Raw genomic sequence first — 19,795 nt, 5'->3', positions numbered from 1 at the left:
TTGTTTCCCTTACAAGGGAATCTGCGGTTTTGACTATCTAAGTATGGTTTCCAAGAAGGCAAGCTGTTCGGCGGCCGTCCAGGAGACAACCTTCCTCGTGCCAAACATCCACTGTCCAACATGCACCGGCTTTATCGAGCCGCTGCTTCGGGAGCTTACCCCTTCGCCTAAATCCATCATTACCTCGATCATCAACCACAGTGTCACCGTTGAACACGACAAGGCCCTGTCCCCGAAGAAAGTCTCCCGAGTCCTGGCAGACGCTGGGTATGAAGTTGACAGCATCATCATCGGGCCCCAAGCTCAGGAGCCCGAGTCAGGCCGTGTGCCTCAGCCTCCTAATGCTGTGGTCCCCGTGTCCCTACTGCGTCGTCTTTACGAAGCCCTCGGTTGCATAGGCACACAAGTTAACGAAGACGAAAAGCAAAGGCGACATGCTGAGCATTGCATGCAATGCCGCGAGGAGAAACTCGAAGGTCATGGAGAAGCCATATCCGGAGTGGCTATTGGGAACGACCAATCTTTGAAGCTGCACCGAGCCATCATATCGATCGACGGAATGACTTGCAGCTCCTGTGTCGGCAATGTTACGAGTGCCCTCGAAGCACAGACATGGGTCCAATCCGTCAATGTCGGTCTTATCACACGCGCGGCTACCATCGAGTTCTTCGACAAGAACAACACGAACGAGTTAGTCAATATCATCGAGTCTCTCGGATACGATCCTACACTTGAACGGGTGGAAGAGGTCGCTGGGAGCTCTACGGATAATCTCTGGCAAGCTTCGCTTTCCATCATGGGTATGACTTGCAGCTCCTGTGTTGGAACAGTGACGGGAGCTGTAGAGCGCTTGCCCTACACAGAGTCTGTCAATGTAAATCTTGTCACGAGCAGCGCAGTGGTGAGCTTCCACGACAAGAGCCACTTGAACAACATCATCTCTACGATTGAGGATCTCGGATACGAAGCCACTCTGAACAGTCTCACAGAGATCAACAACGATCGATCGAAAGATACCCACAGAGAGCTCTCTATCAAAGTCACCGGCATGTACTGTGCACACTGCCCAGGACGAGTCTTGGCCGCATTCTCCCCTTTCGGAGACAGGCTGTCGGTCAAAGAACAGGGGACACTTGAAAACCCTATATTCACTGTCACATACATACCCCAGGCTCCAGATTTCACCGTCAGGGCTATCCTCGAGTCCATCATGGGCACTGACATGGCCTTCGTACCCACGGTCTACCATCCACCTACCATGGAGGAGAGGTCTCAGCAGATGATGCGCCGCACCAGATTCCGTCTGATGCTCCGCGTTTTGCTTTGCTCCGTTGCCGCCGTGCCAACGCTGATCATCGGCATTGTCTACATGAATCTCGTGTCACCAGAGAATCACGGCAGACACTATCTCATGCAGCCGCTCAATGGTGTATCACGAGCCGAGTGGTCTCTTTTGACAATGGCAACACCTGTTTACTTCTTTGCTGCGGATATCTTTCATCGACGGGCGATCAAAGAACTGTACTCGCTTTGGCGACCTGGCAGCCCTGTCCCTATTCTGCACCGACTTTACCGCTTTGGCAGCATGGACATGCTTGTTAGCTTCGCTACAACTATCGCCTACTTCAGCTCTATCGCGGAAATCATCATTGCAGCGACTAACAATAATCATATGGAGATGCAGTCCAGACCTTCCCACATGGATGCCGTCGTTTTCTTGGCTCTTTTTCTATTGGTGGGCCGTATGATCGAGGCATATAGCAAGGCAAAGACTGGTGAAGCTGTGTCAAAGTTAGGAAGCTTGAGGCCCAAAGAGGCGCTGCTCCTCATCGACGAACAGAATGGGGGCAGCCAGGTGAAGACCATCGGCGTGGACCTGCTTGACTGCGGCGATCGGGTGAGAGTTGTACATGGTGGCTCGCCGCCATGGGACGGTGTTCTCATCGATGGTACGAACACCGAGTTTGTCGAATCCAGTCTGACGGGCGAATCAAGGCCCATCGAGAAGCGGTTGGGCGACCCCATTTACTCTGGCACGATCAACAACGGCGGCTCAGTCACCATGCAGATTACCGGCGCTTCTGGGGATTCCCTGCTCGATCAGATCGTCAAAGTCGTGCGGGAGGGACAGGCTCGACGCGCTCCGATTGAGCGTGTTGCTGACTCCATCACTGGGTACTTCGTTCCAGTTGTCACACTCATCGCTATTACGACCTGGCTAACGTGGCTGGGTCTTGGACTTTCAGGCCATCTGCCACAAGATTACAGAGACGTCGCCGTTGGAGGCTGGCCATTCTGGTCTCTCCAATTCGCCATCGCCGTGTTTGTCATCGCTTGCCCATGCGGGATTGGTCTTGCTGCCCCGACTGCGCTGTTTGTTGGCGGCGGGCTTGCGGCAAAGCATGGTATTCTAGCCAAGGGTGGAGGTGAAGCCTTTCAGGAGGCCAGCAACCTGGATATCATCGTTTTCGACAAGACTGGCACCTTGACCGAGGGTGGAGAACCCACGGTCACTGATAACCGTATCCTCGCTATAAAAGACGCCCAAAAGGGTGCTTGGGATGAGAACATCATCCTCGGCTGCGTGGCGGAGCTCGAGAGCAACAGCAGCCATCCAATCGCCAAAGCTATTACCACTTTCTGCGGGTCTCAACGCCAGAATAGCTTCAAGTCGACAAGCATTACAGAAATTCCTGGAAAGGGAATTAAAGGCACCTTCACTAGCGCTTCTTTCTCGGCTCCGTTCGAGATCATTGTTGGAAATGAAGCCCTGATGGCTGATCACGGAGCCATTTTTGATGAGCAAACGTTGGAGGAACTAGACAGTTGGAAGAGTCAAGCCAAGTCCGTGGTTCTGGCTGCTGGCAAATTAGTCTCGTCCGATGACGGTGTTGGATGGAATCCTCTAGCCATTTTCGCTGTTTCGGATGCTATTCGCCCAGAGGCGAAGCCCGTTTTGGATGCTCTACGAGAGCAGGGTATTGACGTATGGATGCTCTCTGGAGACAACGCCAAGACCGCAAGAGCTGTTGGTGCTATGGTCGGCATCCCGGAGGACTGCATCATCGCCGGCGTGCTTCCTGAGCAGAAGGCCGAGAAGATTGAGTACCTGCAGAAGAGCCAGATCAAGATTGAATCCTTTCTGGGCATTGGGAACTCCAGGTACCGGCGGCCGACCGTGGCCATGGTTGGAGATGGCATCAATGACTCTCCTGCATTGACTGTCGCAGACGTTGGCATTGCCATAGGCTCAGGTTCTGACGTCGCCATCTCTGCTGCCGATTTTGTTTTCATCAACTCTAGCCTTACGACGCTTCTCACACTCACGAGTCTCAGTCGAGCGGTGTTCAGACGCGTCAAGTTCAACTTTGCATGGGCTTTGGTCTACAACCTGGTTGCTGTGCCTATCGCGGCAGGTGTCCTGTACCCCATCAAGACGAACGGAAGTTACACGAGGTTAGATCCGGTTTGGGCGGCACTAGCAATGGCTCTGAGTAGCCTCAGCGTCATCACAAGCAGTCTGCTGTTGCGACTTCCGCTGCCGATAGTTGGATACAAGACCAAGACCATTGAAAACTCGTAGATAATCGGAGAATGTACATTGGCGTTTTCGACATTTAAGTACTTTAAGTTGGGTTCTTTTTTGAGTTCGTACAATAGTTAATCATCATCTCTTGCCAATTCGTTAAACCCGTTTTGAGAGCGACTGATGCTGTGGAAGAAGCTTCAAGTCAACACCACTTCGCTCATGAGTACTCGCCGTCTGGTTGGTCATTTTGCGGAGGCCTACTGGATACCTCGCCTGCATGAGTGCAAGGACGAAACTGCCTATCGCTATCAAAGGGCCAGGTAAGGCGTTTTTTCTCGCTACCATACCTCTTGAATGGGGCTGCCGGTGGGCGCATTACAACGGCGTAGATCACGCCCAGGTACAGTGCCACGGCCCACAGGCTTTGAAACCACAGTTTACTCAATAGAGGATGAGTAATCCTGCCCGAATGTCGCCTCAAGTGCTGCCTTGGCAGGACTTGACTCAAGTCAACGTGTCTTCAGCTGAAGGGTCGACAAGAATGGGACGATAAAAGGACGACACCCCGCCTGCCTTCGAGGCCGGCCCATGCCGACATTTCCCTTGCCGCCGAGACTAAACTCCGTCTCCTTAAAAATGAAGTCTTTTTTCTCCAAGTTTATTGCCCTGCGAGAAGCCAAACCTACGACACAAACCCCACCAGAGGAGCTTTACGATGCGATCGAACCACAGATCAAAGGCAACCTTGAAATCGCAATCGACTCGACGAATCGCGAGAGATGGCCCGACGTCATCCTCAAGGCACGAAGGCATATGCGATGCCACCCCTACCATCCCAAGCGACTACCAAAATCATATCGGCCGTTCCAGATGGTCGTAGACCCGCCGACTGATGAACGCCAAGAAAGCAATGATGGACCAAGTCGACCCGCTCTGACGACATTTCCAGTGTTCATGGACCTGCCAAAAGAGCTCAGAGACAAGATCATGCTCATGTCGCAGACTCCTACTGTCATGCAGGGAAAGGTCGTTATCGATCTGGAATGGAGAGAAGGACCGCAAATCCACTTTCAGCCGTACAGATCGTGGTCGAGCGTGCCTCTCTACGCAGTCAGCCGGGAGACGAGAGCGTTGGCTATCACCTACTTCGGAGAACCGCAGCCGGGTTCTATCCCGTTCAATTCTTCGCATGACTTTGTGGAGGTTGAGTGGAACGGGTCGATGCAAGCCGAGCGCAGCTGGACTGGCAACCACAAGGGCCCAGGACCAGTCCTCGTCACTCGAAAACGGAACGTCACAGAGAAAGAATGGCCCATGCCGCCAGACTTATGTGAAAGAATACAGCACGTAGTCATTGATGCCCGCAACGCGGCTTTCGAAGATGACTCCAAAAAAGGGCCTTGGCGACTGGTCTTCGGGCTTTTCAGGGATCATTTCAAGAACCTAAGGATCTTAGACATCAAGCTGTGGGATTTGGATGATGCGAGATCTGACAGATCGTATGATCCAGTATGCCAAGAGCTTTATAGGATTGATCAACTGGATTTTCTTGACGAGTTGGAAGACATGTCATCCGACGGCCATACGCCATTCTTGAACCTAGAGTGTGTCAGTATCATACCAGAGCTACCCACGCCCCTACAGGTGGAGCGAGAACAGTTCAGATTTCGTAAGGTCAAAGGGAGTCACTTCAAGACTATCAGAGCGGGTGAGCTTCCCAGAGCTGGTGTTTGAGTATCAGTCACTCTAGCACATACCCTGCTCATAGATTGTTCCCATTGGCAGCGTTGTAACGAATCATCATGCCCACAACGCGGTGTTCTTCATCACATGATCGCCACTAGTACTCCCGCGAAATCAACGATCTTCTCAATCCATAGTCTCCCTTTGAAAGGTCCCACGATCCATAATCTGATTACCGTGACATTGCTTAAATGCTTCTGTCCAGATACATTAGTGCACGTTTTGAACGGCACTCTTGCTATTTTATTACTGAGCCTAGTGCATGGAATCGGCAATCCAACGTCTGATTAGGCGATGCGAAACATCTTTTCTTCAATGAAAGACGTCCTATCACTCTCCGAATGCTTCTACGGTTTAACTACTAATGACATAAAATAAACTCTTAATAATGCGCAATCATGATCATGCCAGTAAGCTCTAGGAAGACTACGCTTATATGTTGAGGAAGTTTCGAGCCCACCCAGTGGGGAACTACGTCTGGTATAATAAGCTGATGTGCATACATGTAAATAAGCTAGAGTACTATAGGAAAACACATGTGTTATTGAAGAAGACTGTAACTTGCAGTAGTATCCAAGAATTCGAGAAGAAGCTAATGAGATATAACCGGGCTAAACTGTATACCAGAGCAAACCATCATACATCATTTATAATTCTCTGGGGTCTCATGGCGTTTTCACTGTTCTGTTTCAAGTCGTCAATCGAGTGACTGGGATGCTGTCTTGGGCTATCATAGCCGCTGGGATGTATCCGAACCTTCTCATCTGGGACGAGATTTGATGGTCGTATCGTACGACGATTTTGGTTCAGCGGCGGCACCTTCCCTCTCCAATACACCTTTTCTCTCATGAGCCGAGACCAGTAAGCTTGACATGATTCGTTCGGCCGCCACTCCATTTCTCCGCTGATGACGACTTCAGCTTTGAGAGGTCCTCTCCAGGTGAAAGGCTGGGAGTCTTCCCGAGTATTCGGTAAGCCACAAGAGCCAGTCAGTTTTCTTTGGTCAACGAACCTCCCAACCAACAACCAGTTCAGTATCTGTTTTTGCTTTCTGGCGGCAATGTATGCAGAACGATACCCGTTCGGTCCTTGGTACGTCAAAGATGCCCCGTGGCGAACCAGGAATGCGACAGCCGCCATACGTCCGTCTACGCAGGCAACCATCAAAGCTGATCCAATTGGGCATCCTTCGTAGTTCAAGGGACAATTCAAGTCAAGAAGGTTTTTCATAGGATTGACTTCCCCTCGAGATGCAAACCGGCACAAGGGGCTCCAATGATCAGAGGGTGTCATATTAGCAAAAGTCTGCAATGCCTCGATCCGGTACTTCTTTCGGTAGAGTCGGTGAGCAGTATCAATCCAAATGGGCGAAGAACCGGCGTTGTACCAGCTACACGGTTTACTATCGTCAAGGCGAAAGTCCGAATTCAGTATGTAAGAAACAAACTGAGGCTGTCCAATTGCCCGGTGAAATGCCGAAAACCCTATTCTCGTTGGTTTGTGAGGACTCACACAAGTACGCAAAGACTCAGCAAAGAGTTTGCACGACCTGGAGTCGCCGTAAGGAATGATATCGAGGAAAGATCTATTGTAGCGGTTCAGCACAGTCCTGTCGGCATTGGCGCCAAGTAGCACGTAAACGTTGTCGAGTTTCTCTTGCGACGCTGCAACGAGCAGTGGTGTATCTCCATCTCGATCACGCCAGTCTAAATCGGCGCCTTTCTCAATCAACAACGAAATAACTTCGTCATTTCCACAATCAAGCGATTCGTGTAGTGAGGTGTGCAAAGACAGCTCTGCAGTGCCGTTGACATCGGCTCCAAAGTCGAGAAGTACTTCGACGGCTGCGAGGTTTGCGTAACGAACTGCATTTATGAGCGGCGTGATTCCTTGGTCATTGAACTTGCCAAGAGCAGCCGCTAGTAGGTTTTGGGCATCTTTCGAGACTGTCTGCTGCTTTCTATCCTAAAATCAGTCGGTGCTTCGCATTCATACAACCGTGTTCAGCACTTGCCTGTCAATCTCATATGTTGCTTTCCCCAGGTATGTGAGAAAATAGTTCAACCCCTCCACGTTGTTTGCTGCCAGAATCGCGTCAAACAAGCCAGAAGATTGCTCTAGAAGGTGGCCTCCATGTTTCACAAAATTCCCGAGACAGTTGGGAATGATACTTGCCAGTGCGACCTTCTCTAGAGCCAAATGTAAACCGGTTCGGCCCGGTTCTCCACAATGAACGGGCTGTGTGATAGCTGCTCCGCGATGTAATAACCACCTAGTGATATCAAGTCGGCCAAGATGGATTGCGTATATGAGCCCAGAGCAACCTCGACAATCACTTAGTGGAGCTTCAAAGTCAAAAGCCTTTCCCGCTAGTAGTTCTAGCTTGTAAATGTGGTTATCGCGTATGGCAGTCGCGCATACGGTGGAAAGCATAGGCTCGCGTGTTGCCTCCAAGCCCACCACACCACTCAAAGGTTCTTCATCAGTGGCTATTGTTTCAATTGAATGAAGCCATTCGTTCAAACTTTGATTTACAGACACGTCAGCGTAGAATGACGGCTTGCAGCCGCTAGCATCTGCAAAAGGCCTGCCTCCTGCTTCAACCAGGGCTTTCGCCGACGCAAGCTTTGAATTTTGCGCGGCAAGGTGCAGTGGAGATCGACCGGCCTCACATTGAGCATTAACATTAGCGCCATGGCCACATAGCGCTTTAATGCTGTCGACGTTTCCGTGGCAGGCTGCGAAATGCAAAGGTGTCCAGCCATTGTTTGTCTTTGCGTCGATACTTCTCATGAGGCCGTTGTCGAGATAAAAATTGATAACGTCAGCGCTTCCTCTACAAGCGCCCGCATGAAGCCCGTTGTAATTCTCATGAGTCATAAGGAACGCGTCATTATCGTCGTAATGACGTTTTTGGCAAGTTCTCTCCCATTCCATGGGTGGGTGGTTCTTGGTTTTGTCAATTGCGAGTATTTCGGCCAGCACCAGCACGTAGCCGTTCTCGGCGGAGGCGAGAGCTGCATCCCAGCCACTCAAACCTTCAACACCTGGGTCTGCTCCGTTGCTTAGAAGCGATAAAGCTTAGTTGGGACTAAAGTTTAGCAAGTGATGCACCAACGCGGTGTTGGAATGCATATCATCCCTCACTCGGAGGTTTGGGTCGGCCCCCCGTTGCACCAGCTTCTCAACCATCCACTCTGCTCCTTCCTCTTCACCAAGGTGTATCGCTGCCAAGCCCTTTCTTCCGGGACTGCAATCATTCAATTGCTTCTTTTCTGCGTGATCCAAAAGCAAGTCAAACATTTCTTTGGCTCTGGGGGTGTCTGGGACGTCCGGCGGACTCTTGCAGTAGGCCTCCAAGACAGATAGGCCATCAACACGACGATGCACGCTCACACCGTTGCTGAAAAGCAGATTCGCGAGTTCAAAGTCCAAAGAGCGAGCCGCGGCACCCAACAGACGGCAAATTTCGGGCCTTTCTCGAAGGCTGGAATTCCCGTCAGTTTGGCGAAGGATTTGACAAAGCAGTCTCGTTGAAACTGGTGCCAAGTCGAGCGTAGTTTGAATATCATTGAATGACGACACCATTGGGAGGATCCCAGAAACCCCGTTCTGCTTTTCAAAAACTCTCAGGTAGCCTAACTTCAAAAGAGACATCCCCGCGGAGGTGACGGCTTCCTCGCTTTCGCTAGCTACAGCATATTGTGCAAATCTTTCCCAAACCTTTGATAGGTCGGCAATATCAGCTTTGTCGGAATCCAGCACGGAGAGTTCTCCCATCACGTCTGGGTCAACCTCGGCGACCGCACCTTTCTTGAGGCACCTTTCAAGATAGGCTTCGAGCGGCGTTTTGCCATGCAGGCGACAGGCGCAGGCATCGGGGTACAGGGATTTCAAGCGACGGGTGTTCCTAGCTGATGCACCTGGACCAAGGTAATGAAGTGGGCTGTCGTTGGGTTCAACATCCGAATTGGAGTTCAGAGGAATGAGAAAGTCAAAAACCTCGTCGGCGTCGGCGTTGACTGCAAGGCTGAGAATTGGCACAGGGCTTGCCATCATAGCGGGCGTTACAGTTACGCGCTTTACAAGTATTGAGAAGGATTGCAATGCACCAGCCTTGACCATGTAGGCCAAGGGTGTATAGCCCTTCTTGTCGATTATCTCTAAACCTGCTTTGATCTCTTCGATGGGTTGAGTATCCAGTATGGCTTGAAAGTGATACGATGAGTTTATCCGGTAGTGCAAAGCAGTAGCTTCAAATTGGTCCTGGGAGTTGCAATGGGCGCCCTCTTTCGTCATCATTCGCATCAAGTCCCGGAAAGGTTCTGAGTCGACCTCTTTTGGCCAAATTACCTTTCTCCACGTCAACCTCCAGTCCCAACAATGCAGTGGTTGCAAACCAAAGTTGTTAGACCTCAGAACGTCGCAGCCGGCGTTTATCAATAGTCTTGCAACCTCGAGATTCTTCTTCGTGTTGTCGCGGAACTCCAGTAGTGCCAAATGCAAGAGAGAGTCGCCCTTGCTATCTGCAATGCTTGCTGCGTCAAGCCGAGGGTCTGACATAATCTTTCGCAGCACTGTCAGGTTACAGGCTTTCGTCGATGCGATAGCTTGTGTCTCTAAGTCATTAATGCTCAGAGTGACTTGTGTATCAATGGCCATGACATCGAATGTGAACTCCAGTTTCGCGTATAGTGCCGCTTCCCAAGCTAAAGAGCACAGTCGTAATACCATTGCTGATCTGTCAGCCCGCTGGTCGAGGGATTCGATAAACGGCTGCAAGCTCGCTTTGAATCTCTCTTCATGCTGGCTAGAAGATACGCCATTGAAACTCTGGAACACCCTGTCTGCTCGCTCGACATCCTTTTCGCGGATTGAGATTCCGAGCTTGACCAGTATAGTCGGGACAGAGAGGCTGCCTGTCAATAAAGTTGACCGGAATGCGACTTCAAGTATGCTCTCCCCGGGGTAAATGTGGGTAAAAGTCGTGTCCAGCGAAGCTCCTGCATGGCATAAATACTTGATGGTATCTTGCGTGGCCAGAGCTCCGTGATACCCGCTCAGAATGCCAGCTAGGTGGCTGGAGGAATGATCTTCGTCTGCGGCCATGAACAGCAAACCTTGAACCGCGCAGTACAGCGGACATCCTATGTAACTCTTCATGTTGACGTCCGCACGCTGTTCTATAAGATACCGGCATATCTTTTCCAATGACAGAGCTGCAGCCACGTGCAGAGGTGTGAAATAAGGGCTGGCGCATAGGCCTGTTACCTGGTCGATGGAGATATCGCTAATGCAGTTAGAGAGTGCAATTGACCAGGACGTAAAGTATGGCGACTTGATTGGATTGAAAAGCGCTTTCGCCAAATCCTTGACGTGTGTGTCGTCCCATGCATGCCTCGCGAAGCTTGGCCTGTGTTCGGCGGCATATGAGTAAAATGGAAACTCATCTTGTCGATGTTCTATCTCGTCTGATTCGGTCTTCGGGTCAAAACGTGACCGATAGAAGTTTCGAAGCTGTAGGAATCTCAGGCACTCAGCTGCCAACAAACGGTGCGATAAATTTTCCGAAATACGAAAAGCCTACCAGGTCGGGGTACTGCGATGAAGGGTCTTTGAGGAATTCTTGTACAGAAAAGTGAGAGAATTCCAAATACTGCCCGTCACTCGACTCCCGAACCAGACTGCTACAGTATTTGGTGATGGCGTTGAGGTGGATTATGTGTCGAGGCTCAAGCAAAGTGTCTCTTCGAGGGACGGAAAGAGCCTCCCTCAATTGACGAATGGTAAGCTTGGGCGAAGCGTACGCAATGAATTGCAGGGCTAACTCTACTAGTCGTCGCTTTCCATTAGGGACCCTCTTTAAGATTCGTGCGTAAGTCTCGTCAAGAGTCGGCGGCAATGATATTAGTGCATCTCGACAGTCTTGGTCGGAAACACAATCTTTGAGGTGATCTAACTGGCAAGAAACCCAGCGAAACCTTGTAACAACAATAAGTAAAGTTCGACTAAATTATGACTTGGAAAGAAGCACAAGAATTTAGGTCACTTACATTCCTTTAGCCCCATCCACCAGTCCCTGGATTATCTCGGCTTTCAGTTCAGGGTCATACGTCGACAGCTTCCCAACTCTTTAACTCTCTCTTGGATCTGCGCTGTAACGTATTCCATGACGTCGTGTTTATGAACAGCAACTTCAATCGAAACGCACCAGTCGCTGAGACGGTCTCGGATGCCGTCCTCGTCACGACTCAATAGAGCAAGAGAAATGTTGTTAGCTTCATCGAATGTATCGACAAGCGTATCAATCACATCCTCAGTCTTTCTCCCGCACTCGTCGAGTCCGTCAAGAATTAGGTAGGCTTGATCGTATACTTCAAAGATTCTTTGTAGCAGCACTTTCAATGACGAGATATCGGGAGTTCTGGGGAGTCCATGTTTTGGATGCATTTCATCGTAGTATTGCACAAGAACTTCGTAGGCGTCTTCATTTTGGATAGAAAGCTGATAGGCGAGAACACCGAGAATTGTTTCTGGGGATTGTGTGATTGAGCTTTTGTAATCGCAGAAAAAAAAAAACGCTGTAGCGATCGAACCGGTGCTTTTACCCAATGCCGCCTCGATGATAGAACCGGCAATGATGGTTTTTCCAGCGCCTGGAATTCCTGTCAACCACAGATTGGACTTCGGAGCCGAAATCCAGTGTTTAAACTTTGGATGACGACTGATAAGCCAGAGGCCAGTTCGTGGATGCCGTAATTGCAGGCTCATCTCGTAGTTTTCCTGCGGGTTGCATTTGAGAAAGAAAGCCTGGACCTTTGAACGTCTCGACTCTTTGTCGACTCGGCTGACAATGCTTCTCGTGTCTCTGATCTCCGAGAGAATTTCCTTCGTCTGGCGGTCTTCGTGAGAGAGTATCCGTAGTAAGGCTTGGAGCGTATCCGCAGACAATGCTGTGCTGATCATCCCCTGGTGACGGGAAATATCCTCGTGCCACCCCTTGAGACGACTGGACCTCCCAGGCCAGAACAGCCTTCCCTTGGCAGAGTCCGCTTCGATCTTTCCCAACTTCTCCTTCATTTCCTCCAACGTCTCGTTACAGTCATCGATATAGTCCATGCGAAAGTTGCTGTGGAATGAGCCGTCTTCCAGCGCTCTAGCAAGACGGGAAAGACTTTCGAAAGAGGGCTCCGGGCTCCTATTAAGTGTATGGGAATGGTACTGATCCAAAAGGAAAGCCTTCTGCACGCCACGACACATTGGAGGTGTTGGTTGGTTGGCGAGTGCTACATTTCTCACACGTATCCATTTGTTTGGGCCATACAATGCGATGCGGAGTATCTACTCACCCGATGGGCGATGATTATGGCCAAATCGGGCGCGTGGACATTGGCGCTAGAGCAGGCTGCGGTGGACACACACAAGAGGTAGCCATTCAGTGTTTTCTTCCGTTCGGATGCAAGTTCGTGCCTGTCAGCTACATGAATTGCTGCCTGAGATGCGAGCGAATACAATACATTGAAAAGTCAAAGTCAGGGAGCAATGAGCTGGGTTTGTAAGCTGTGCAGTCTGGATGAACCCCTAAGAGGGGCACGTTACCAACCTTTCCAATGACACAAGGCCGAGTCTTCTATGTCGTAGTTCATCAGCAGCTGGTGGAATAGAATGTCGGGTACTCTGACGCTCATGAAAAGGACGCATTTTGATGGTCTGGTAGCGCATATGACTTGTTCGCTTCTTTTCCGGGGTGAGGGGGTGGTTGCCTGATGGCTAGATGTGGCGGCCCATCATGCTCTTCTCCCGTAGTGGAATCATGCAGGCTGACAGTGGTTCTCTGGGCAGAGGTGGCTGAGCAGGGCAACTGAGACCAACGACAGTGCGTCTGCCCATTTCACAAGGCGCGTTTCTTCCAACAACTTCCAAATTTGGGGCAAAGCCGCAGATGGGCTGTCATCGAAAATGGTGCACACTTACTTATCGAAAGAAGGCCGCACCTTGGCCACTCCCAGGGCTCTGATGAGACCAACAATTTACAGCCAGCCAAACACATCCGGATTGGTCTGACTCGAGTCTTGTTCCCATGAAATTCACAGCCGAGCGATGCTTTTGTTGCTGCCGATACCGTTTACATTTGGTCCGCCCCGAACCGGATCCGGGTTTCGGTGGAGCACCCACTTCGTCGAAGCTGCTGCCGCTGTTCACGGCGCAACCGGCGCTTTCACCCCAGATCCAGCTCCGACGTCTCCTACTGCTACATAAGTTTTCACGCCATTTTTTCAGCCCACGAACTCAGCTCAATGCTCGCGGGACTCATCCCCGTATGCTCTTGGTAACATATGGCGCGCGTAAATTTGCCGGCTCCAGGTTCAAGAGCTAATTAAACAGCCGCTGAACAGTATCCATTGTAAGAAAAATTTGTACTACAATGGGAAAATTGAAGCGGTCGATCTTACTTTTACGCGATCACCGAAAAGAAGGTGACTGGCCATCTCAGTTGAGAGTATTAAATGTGCAAAAATTCAGATGTAAAGCTGTACGAATGCGCATCAACCTCCAAGCTAGGTTAATATAAGCTCAGGGGCAGAATTTCAGCGACGGACTCTTCAAGACCGCGTTCGGGGCCGAACTCAGCCAGCCAAGACTCTTAACGACACCACATAAGAAGCAAACACTTCTGCCGTACCCACAACATCCCCACATCGGACACGAAACCCAGAGAAACGCGATCCCATCGGCTCAGCCCAGCAATTCCATCGTCCAAACAGGAAAGAGGAAAAAAGCACACAAGCATGAACCTCTGAAATAAGAAGGTGGTGGAACCACTTCCCGAGTCAAGGCATTGCAAATGCGCGCTCGTTGTTTGGTCGCGCTGCACTCAATTTAAGTTGAAGCAATTTCCCATCTTTCCAGAATACGGGGTCCGGACCCACCCGCAATCGCGCAAATTCGGCCGTCGCGCCGCGGCGGTTCGGGCATCCCGGGGCGGGCCCCGCACCCAATTAGGCATGTGCCCCCCGGCCTCCCCAGATCGGAGAGTCCGCCGATCAGAAATCAGCCCTGGAGGAACAGCAGGAGGGAGAGCAGGGGGAAAAGCATATCTTGCTTCCGGTTCCCGCGTCCCGCTGGGCTGATGTCGATCCTGCTGGGTGTCCGACACAGTCTCTCTCTCTCTCTCGTTTGATCCAACTACCAGTCACTCTTTCACCTCAAACCATCACAATGCGCGTCTCACTCGTGTCCTTCGCTCTCTTCACAGCCGCCGTACTCGGCCAAGATGCCGCGCACCAATGGCAAGCAGCCGGCGCCAACGACCGTCCGTCCCCCTCCCCTCCCTCCTACCACCCCCCAACTAACACTCCCACCACACAGTCCGCTCCCCCTGCCCTCTCCTCAACTCCCTCGCAAACCACGGCTACCTCCCCCGCACCGGCCGCAACATCTCCGTCGACGCGCTCATCGAGGGCATGCACGCCGGCCTCAACCTGCGCGAGGACGCCAAGCTCTTCTTCCGGCTGCAGGGCAACAAGGCGCTGACGGCCTCCTCCACCGGCGACGCGCAGACCTTCCACCTCAGCGACCTCATCACGCACGACCTCATCGAGCACGACGCGTCCCTCAGCCGCGCCGACATCCACTTCGGCGACAACTGGTCCTTCAACCAGACCATCTTCGACGAGACCAAGTCGTACTGGCCCGCGGACCTGATCAGCATCAGCGACGCGGCGAAGGCGCTTGTGGCGCGGCAGAAGACGGCCAAGGCGGTGAATCCCGAGTTTAACCTGCCGCTGGACGGGTATACGAATAGTCTGGGCCAGACGGCGATGTACTTGGGCCTGTTCGGGGACTATGAGGATGGAAATGCGCGGACGGATTGGGTGGTGTACTTTTTTGGTGAGTTTGCTGTGCCCTGGGTTGAGATGAGAATGTGAGAACTGACAGGATGAACAGAGAATGAGAGGCTGCCGTTCGAGCTTGGATGGGCTAGACGGTCTGACGATGACAAGATCCCGGCTACGGGCATCCTGGCGCTGACGACCAAGGTCGCGGTGCACTATCTTGCTGCCAAGATTGGGTTGTAAAGTGGTGTATTTGGTAATGTTTAATTAAAATGATCAGCGAGTTGACGGTACCGGCGTCAGACATGAATTCATAATGATATCCATATGAAGACTGGAGGTTCCATTCATCGCCTGTGATTGGCTGAGCATTCACTTCCTGCACTCACCCAACAACTTCAACCGGACGGCCACTCACTTCCGGTTATGCTTCACCCCGACCCCGACCTGAGCCACCCCCGGCCCCTACTTCCTCGCAAACTGCATACTAACAACGAAGACCGTCTATCAAAAACATTACCCCCCCAAATACGAGTCCCATCACCGGCACCCAGCATCCTCATCACCCGCCTCCAACCCCAACTCCATCCTCCTACGGCCGCAGCCACCATCCCCCTCGCGCGCACTATTGCCAAACCCACTGTCATCACCCGTCCTTCCCACCAGCGATCCATCACCTCCCCCTCCATCCAACTGCGCGCAAAGGGGGCCTCGGGTATCCGCTGCAGAAAGTGGATCTCTCGCCAGGGTCGCCCTCAATGTGACAGCAGACCGGGGTCCTTCCGCTCCTCTGGCCCATGCGACGACTCAGCGCCCCGGTCCATCACGAACGCTCAACGCCCAAACACCGGCCACCGGTAGCCACACGGCGGGTCGCGGCCCATGTCCCGGTGCATACACCCATCGCCCGCGCCCGCTTAGCGCCAACAGCGTCGGGCGGCATGTCTGGTGATATGGTGGAGGCGGTATGTGTTGGTTGAACCCTCGAGGATTCCCAGCGACGAGGGCTAGGTAGCTTGGAGGGATGATAAAAAACCGCTCACCTCGCCCCTGGGAAGACCGCACCGCTACCGGCTCGAGTCAGTCTCTTTTCTACATCCTCTGCACAAAATGCCCTCCCAAAAGCCAAAGATCCTCCTCATGGGCGCCACCGGCTACGTCGGCGGCTCCGTCCTCCACCACCTCCTCGCCCACCCGGACCTCACCACCACAATCACCCCCTCCCACCCAATCACCCTCCCCATCCGCCCGGGCAACCCCCCTTCCTCCTCCCCGTCCCGCGCCGAGCTCCTCACCGCAACATACGGCCCCCGCGTCCGCCCAGTGCACATCACCTCCCTCGACGACGCGCAAACCCTCACCCGCCTCGCCTCGCAACACGACCTCGTCATCAACGCCGCCTCCGGCTTCCACCCCTCCTCCGCCGAAGCCCTCGTCCTCGGCCTCGCCCAGCGCCGCAAGACCCACCACCGCCCCGGCGCCTCCACAACCCCGTGGATGATCCACACCTCCGGCACCTCCAACATCGCCGACCGGCCCCTCAGCGGCGTCCCCCGCCCCGACGCCGAACACGACGACGCCAACGCCCCCGCCGTCTTCGCCTTCGAGGAAGCGGAGAACCGGCGCGAGTGGTACCCCCAGCGCGCCGCCGAACTCGTCGTCCTCCGCACCGCCTCCGAGACCGGCGTCTCCGCCGCCTCCATCCAGGCCCCCTGCATCTTCGGCACGGGCTCCGGCCTCTTCAACCGCGCAGGCCTCATGGTGCCCGTGATGATGTCCTTCGTCCTGACCCACGGCTTCGGCATCCGCGTCGGCGACGGCACCGGCTGCATCGACACCGTGCACGTCGCCGACCTCGCGGACCTCTACGTCCTCTGCGTGCGCGACATCGTCCACAATGCCGGCGCCAACGTCCCCTCCGGCACGGGCGGCATCATCTTCCCCGCCGTCGGGCGCACGCTGACCGCGGAGATCCCGAAGAAGTGTCTCGACGTGGCGTTCGCGACGGGGAACCTGCCGCTCGAGGACGGTCCGCAGACGCCGGAGATACGGGAGTGGAGCATTGAGGACGCGGCGGTTACGACGGCGGGGAATGTGGCGGTCGCGGAGACGGGGTACGCGGGCCACCGCAAGACGAAGGGGACTGTGGCGCGGGAGAGGCTGGGGTGGGCGCCGGTGTATCTGGAGGAGGCGTGGGAGAAGGACTTTGAGACGGAGTTGAGGGCGGCGTTGAATGGGCAGCGGGCGTCGACTATGGCGGCGTGTATTGCGAATACCAAGTGAGGTTGTGGAGGATGTGAGGCTGAAATGGTGCAGCACGACATTGCTGTGTAACGTCAATTACGGCATGGATGGTGCAAGTAAAAGGGACTGTCTTTGGAAATTTTCGATTATTCCCCTGATCGGTCTATATATACGTTTTGTTTGATTTTGTCTCAATATGCACACGGGAAAACAGCATTTAACACTATGGTATGAAGGATGGGATGAAGCTTGTGTGGTATCGCAGCGGTAGTATGTGCAGACGATGAGGGACACCTTTTCCCGTATGATACACTCGCCGGGTCGTCCTTCGGATTCACCGGAACATTGGAGGTCCCTTGTTGTAAAGACAGCAGCAGCCAATTATTTGAGTCCTCCGAACTTGATGCACTTCTCGATCCATCCGCGGCGCGGCGTCTGCGGGGGCGGCGCCTGTTCGCGCGGGTGGTTCACCCCGCCGCCCCAGCTGCGCCAGGTGCTCTCCGTCGCCTCCGTCGGCGCCATCGAGACGCCGCGGTCGCCATGCATCAGCGGCGGCGGCGTCTCCAGCCACAGCGGCTGCGGCGGTCGGCCCTGCTGTCCCGGCGCCGCCGGTGGCTGGCGGTTCTCATACAGGGAGAGGATGGAATTCGTGTCGGACTGGTTCTCGGTGCCGTACCTGCTCGACGCGGTGTACCTGTTCGCGTTGCCGGCCTGCTGGCTGTCGGGGCGGTACGCGTCGGGCACGTTCGGCACAGGCGACGCGTTGACGCTCTGGGCGCTCGCGCCCATGGTGCGGGAGGAGTAGACGCTGCTGCGGCCGGAGAGGGGGTTCAGCTTGAGCGGGTGGTGGCGGCGGATCCAGCTGGCGATGGAGTTGCGGACGTTGGGCTGGTGGACGGGGGCGGGCTCGAGGATGGGCAGCTGGCGGCCGGAGGCGTACTTCTTCTCGTCGAGGTAGCCCTGCGGGGTGAGCGAGTCGCGGTCGTCCGGGTGGTAGCCGCCGCCGGCGGAGCCGTTTTCGGCGGCGTAGGCGGCGCCCATGAGCTCGGCCATGATGCTGGACGGGGCGCGGCGGGCGGGCTGCTGCTGGGAGGGCGAGAAGGTCGATTCGGGGTTCCAGTAGTGGCCGTCGGGCGACATGGAGCGTTCGTACATGCGGCGTGCGTCGCGGCGTTTGCGGTATTTGAGAAACCACCAGAGGCCCCAGCCTATCACGAGGAATAAGGCGGCAATGGCTGATGAGGATGTTAGTTGGCACTCGTGAGAGACACGGATGGTTGCTTCATCTTGGTCACATACCAATAGTCCCGAACGCGATGGCAGTTGGCGTCCATCCTGCATCTGAAGATCTGTCGTCGCCCAGGCCAATCTCGTTACCCCCCCTCGTGGTGCCTCCCGTCGGTGCGAGAGTCGGCTTGGTCGTCGTGAACTGGCTCTCGGGAAGGGCGGTAGGAACACTGCTAGTCCTGGACGGCGGGGTGGCAGAAGCGGCAGGGAAAGACGTGGGCCGGGGTTGTTCGCGGGAGGGATCCCGGGAGGGTGCGCTGGACGGCGTGATGGACTCGGAGGTCGTCGTCGTCTCGTCGTTGCCGGTGGGATTGGCCGGGGCCAGGACGGGAGGCGGTGGCGGCGGTGGCGGGTCCGTGGTCTTTGGCGAATGGGTCTTTGTCTTTGGGGAGTGAGTCTTGCTCACGCCCGGCGGGAAGCTGGAGTGGTCCGGTGAGGGCGAGTCCTCGCCATCGGAAGAGTCATCGCGGATCTCGATGCGCAAGTCGTCTCTCTGGTAGCGTGGCCGGCGGCGGGGGATACGCCTTGTGAAGTTTTAGTCACGCCGGTCATATAGATGTCGTCGTGATGCCATCAAGTGACAAGTCCTACCTTCTCACAATGTTTCTCGCCACAGCCTCCATGTTGTCGTAGTGCCAAGCTCAAGTTTCAAATGACCAGATGTTTCAACCCGAGAACTGATAGTGAAGCTGTTTCGATGGTCGCGTGATCAAAAAATAAGGGTGAAAAATGAGATATGTAGGTCGTCGTGTTGGGACGGACAGAAAGCAGCCCAGCTGTAGAGACAGAATGAAAGAAAGTTAGTGGGCACCGCCCGTGAAGAAGGGAAAGGCGAAGAATGAAGAAAAGTGAAAGCTTGATGTCGACTTGGAAGCTTTCACCTCATCTTGGCCATGTGTCGACAGGAGGGGGGGATCGAAGATGGGGGAGGGAAGGGAGTGAGAGGGGGGTGACGTCCCTTTGTTTCGATGCAGAGATCGAGGAACGGGAACGAGGGCCAGGAGGCGAAGTGCTAAGTGGCCGTATGTATAACGTAAGCAAGAACGAAGACCAGGTGAGGGCGCCGTCACATCGCAAGGTGACAAGGTGACCAGGGGAGGAGTGTTCCTTGCGTGGCCCAAAACCGCCGGTTGGTCTCGTCTCTCGATGCCCCTCC

General features: G+C 53.9%; 7 protein-coding genes across 7 annotated transcripts; 4 read left to right on the top strand and 3 right to left on the bottom strand.

Moving 5' to 3' along the window:
- Positions 1–43: 43 nt before the first annotated feature.
- On the top strand, positions 44–3,583 carry HMA5-0 (putative copper-transporting ATPase HMA5; the record flags this gene model as incomplete). The annotated part of the gene is made up of 1 exon (XM_037318654.1): positions 44–3,583. One exon carries the CDS (start codon positions 44–46, stop codon positions 3,581–3,583), a length of 3,540 nt encoding a protein of 1,179 aa, XP_037183480.1.
- A 582-nt stretch (positions 3,584–4,165) lies between these two features.
- CGCA056_v003396 (uncharacterized protein) lies at positions 4,166–5,263 on the top strand (the record flags this gene model as incomplete). The annotated part of the gene is made up of 1 exon (XM_037318653.1): positions 4,166–5,263. The coding sequence occupies one exon, from the start codon at positions 4,166–4,168 to the stop codon at positions 5,261–5,263; it is 1,098 nt and encodes a 365-aa protein (XP_037183479.1).
- A 3,090-nt stretch (positions 5,264–8,353) lies between these two features.
- On the bottom strand, positions 8,354–10,435 carry CGCA056_v003395 (uncharacterized protein; the record flags this gene model as incomplete). Its single annotated transcript, XM_037318652.1, has 1 exon — positions 8,354–10,435. One exon carries the CDS (start codon positions 10,433–10,435, stop codon positions 8,354–8,356), a length of 2,082 nt encoding a protein of 693 aa, XP_037183482.1.
- Positions 10,436–11,368: 933 nt separating this feature from the next.
- CGCA056_v003394 (Vegetative incompatibility protein HET-E-1) lies at positions 11,369–12,391 on the bottom strand (the record flags this gene model as incomplete). Its single annotated transcript, XM_037318651.1, has 1 exon — positions 11,369–12,391. One exon carries the CDS (start codon positions 12,389–12,391, stop codon positions 11,369–11,371), a length of 1,023 nt encoding a protein of 340 aa, XP_037183481.1.
- Positions 12,392–14,491: 2,100 nt separating this feature from the next.
- Positions 14,492–15,351, top strand: CGCA056_v003393 (putative sterigmatocystin biosynthesis peroxidase stcC; the record flags this gene model as incomplete). Its single annotated transcript, XM_037318650.1, has 3 exons — positions 14,492–14,585; positions 14,642–15,163; positions 15,221–15,351. 3 exons carry the CDS (start codon positions 14,492–14,494, stop codon positions 15,349–15,351), a joined length of 747 nt encoding a protein of 248 aa, XP_037183484.1.
- Positions 15,352–16,218: 867 nt separating this feature from the next.
- On the top strand, positions 16,219–17,391 carry CGCA056_v003392 (uncharacterized protein; the record flags this gene model as incomplete). The annotated part of the gene is made up of 1 exon (XM_037318649.1): positions 16,219–17,391. The coding sequence occupies one exon, from the start codon at positions 16,219–16,221 to the stop codon at positions 17,389–17,391; it is 1,173 nt and encodes a 390-aa protein (XP_037183483.1).
- A 342-nt stretch (positions 17,392–17,733) lies between these two features.
- CGCA056_v003391 (uncharacterized protein) lies at positions 17,734–19,262 on the bottom strand (the record flags this gene model as incomplete). Its single annotated transcript, XM_037318648.1, has 3 exons — positions 17,734–18,587; positions 18,652–19,163; positions 19,231–19,262. 3 exons carry the CDS (start codon positions 19,260–19,262, stop codon positions 17,734–17,736), a joined length of 1,398 nt encoding a protein of 465 aa, XP_037183486.1.
- Between the last annotated feature and the right edge of the window lie 533 nt (positions 19,263–19,795).

This window comes from Colletotrichum aenigma (assembly GCF_013390185.1).
Source record: "Colletotrichum aenigma strain Cg56 chromosome Unknown KSG_Cg56_contig02, whole genome shotgun sequence".
Lineage (NCBI taxonomy): Eukaryota > Fungi > Ascomycota > Sordariomycetes > Glomerellales > Glomerellaceae > Colletotrichum > Colletotrichum aenigma.
The sequence above is the reverse complement of the archived record's forward strand: the minus strand, read 5'-3'. Positions and strand labels throughout refer to the sequence as shown.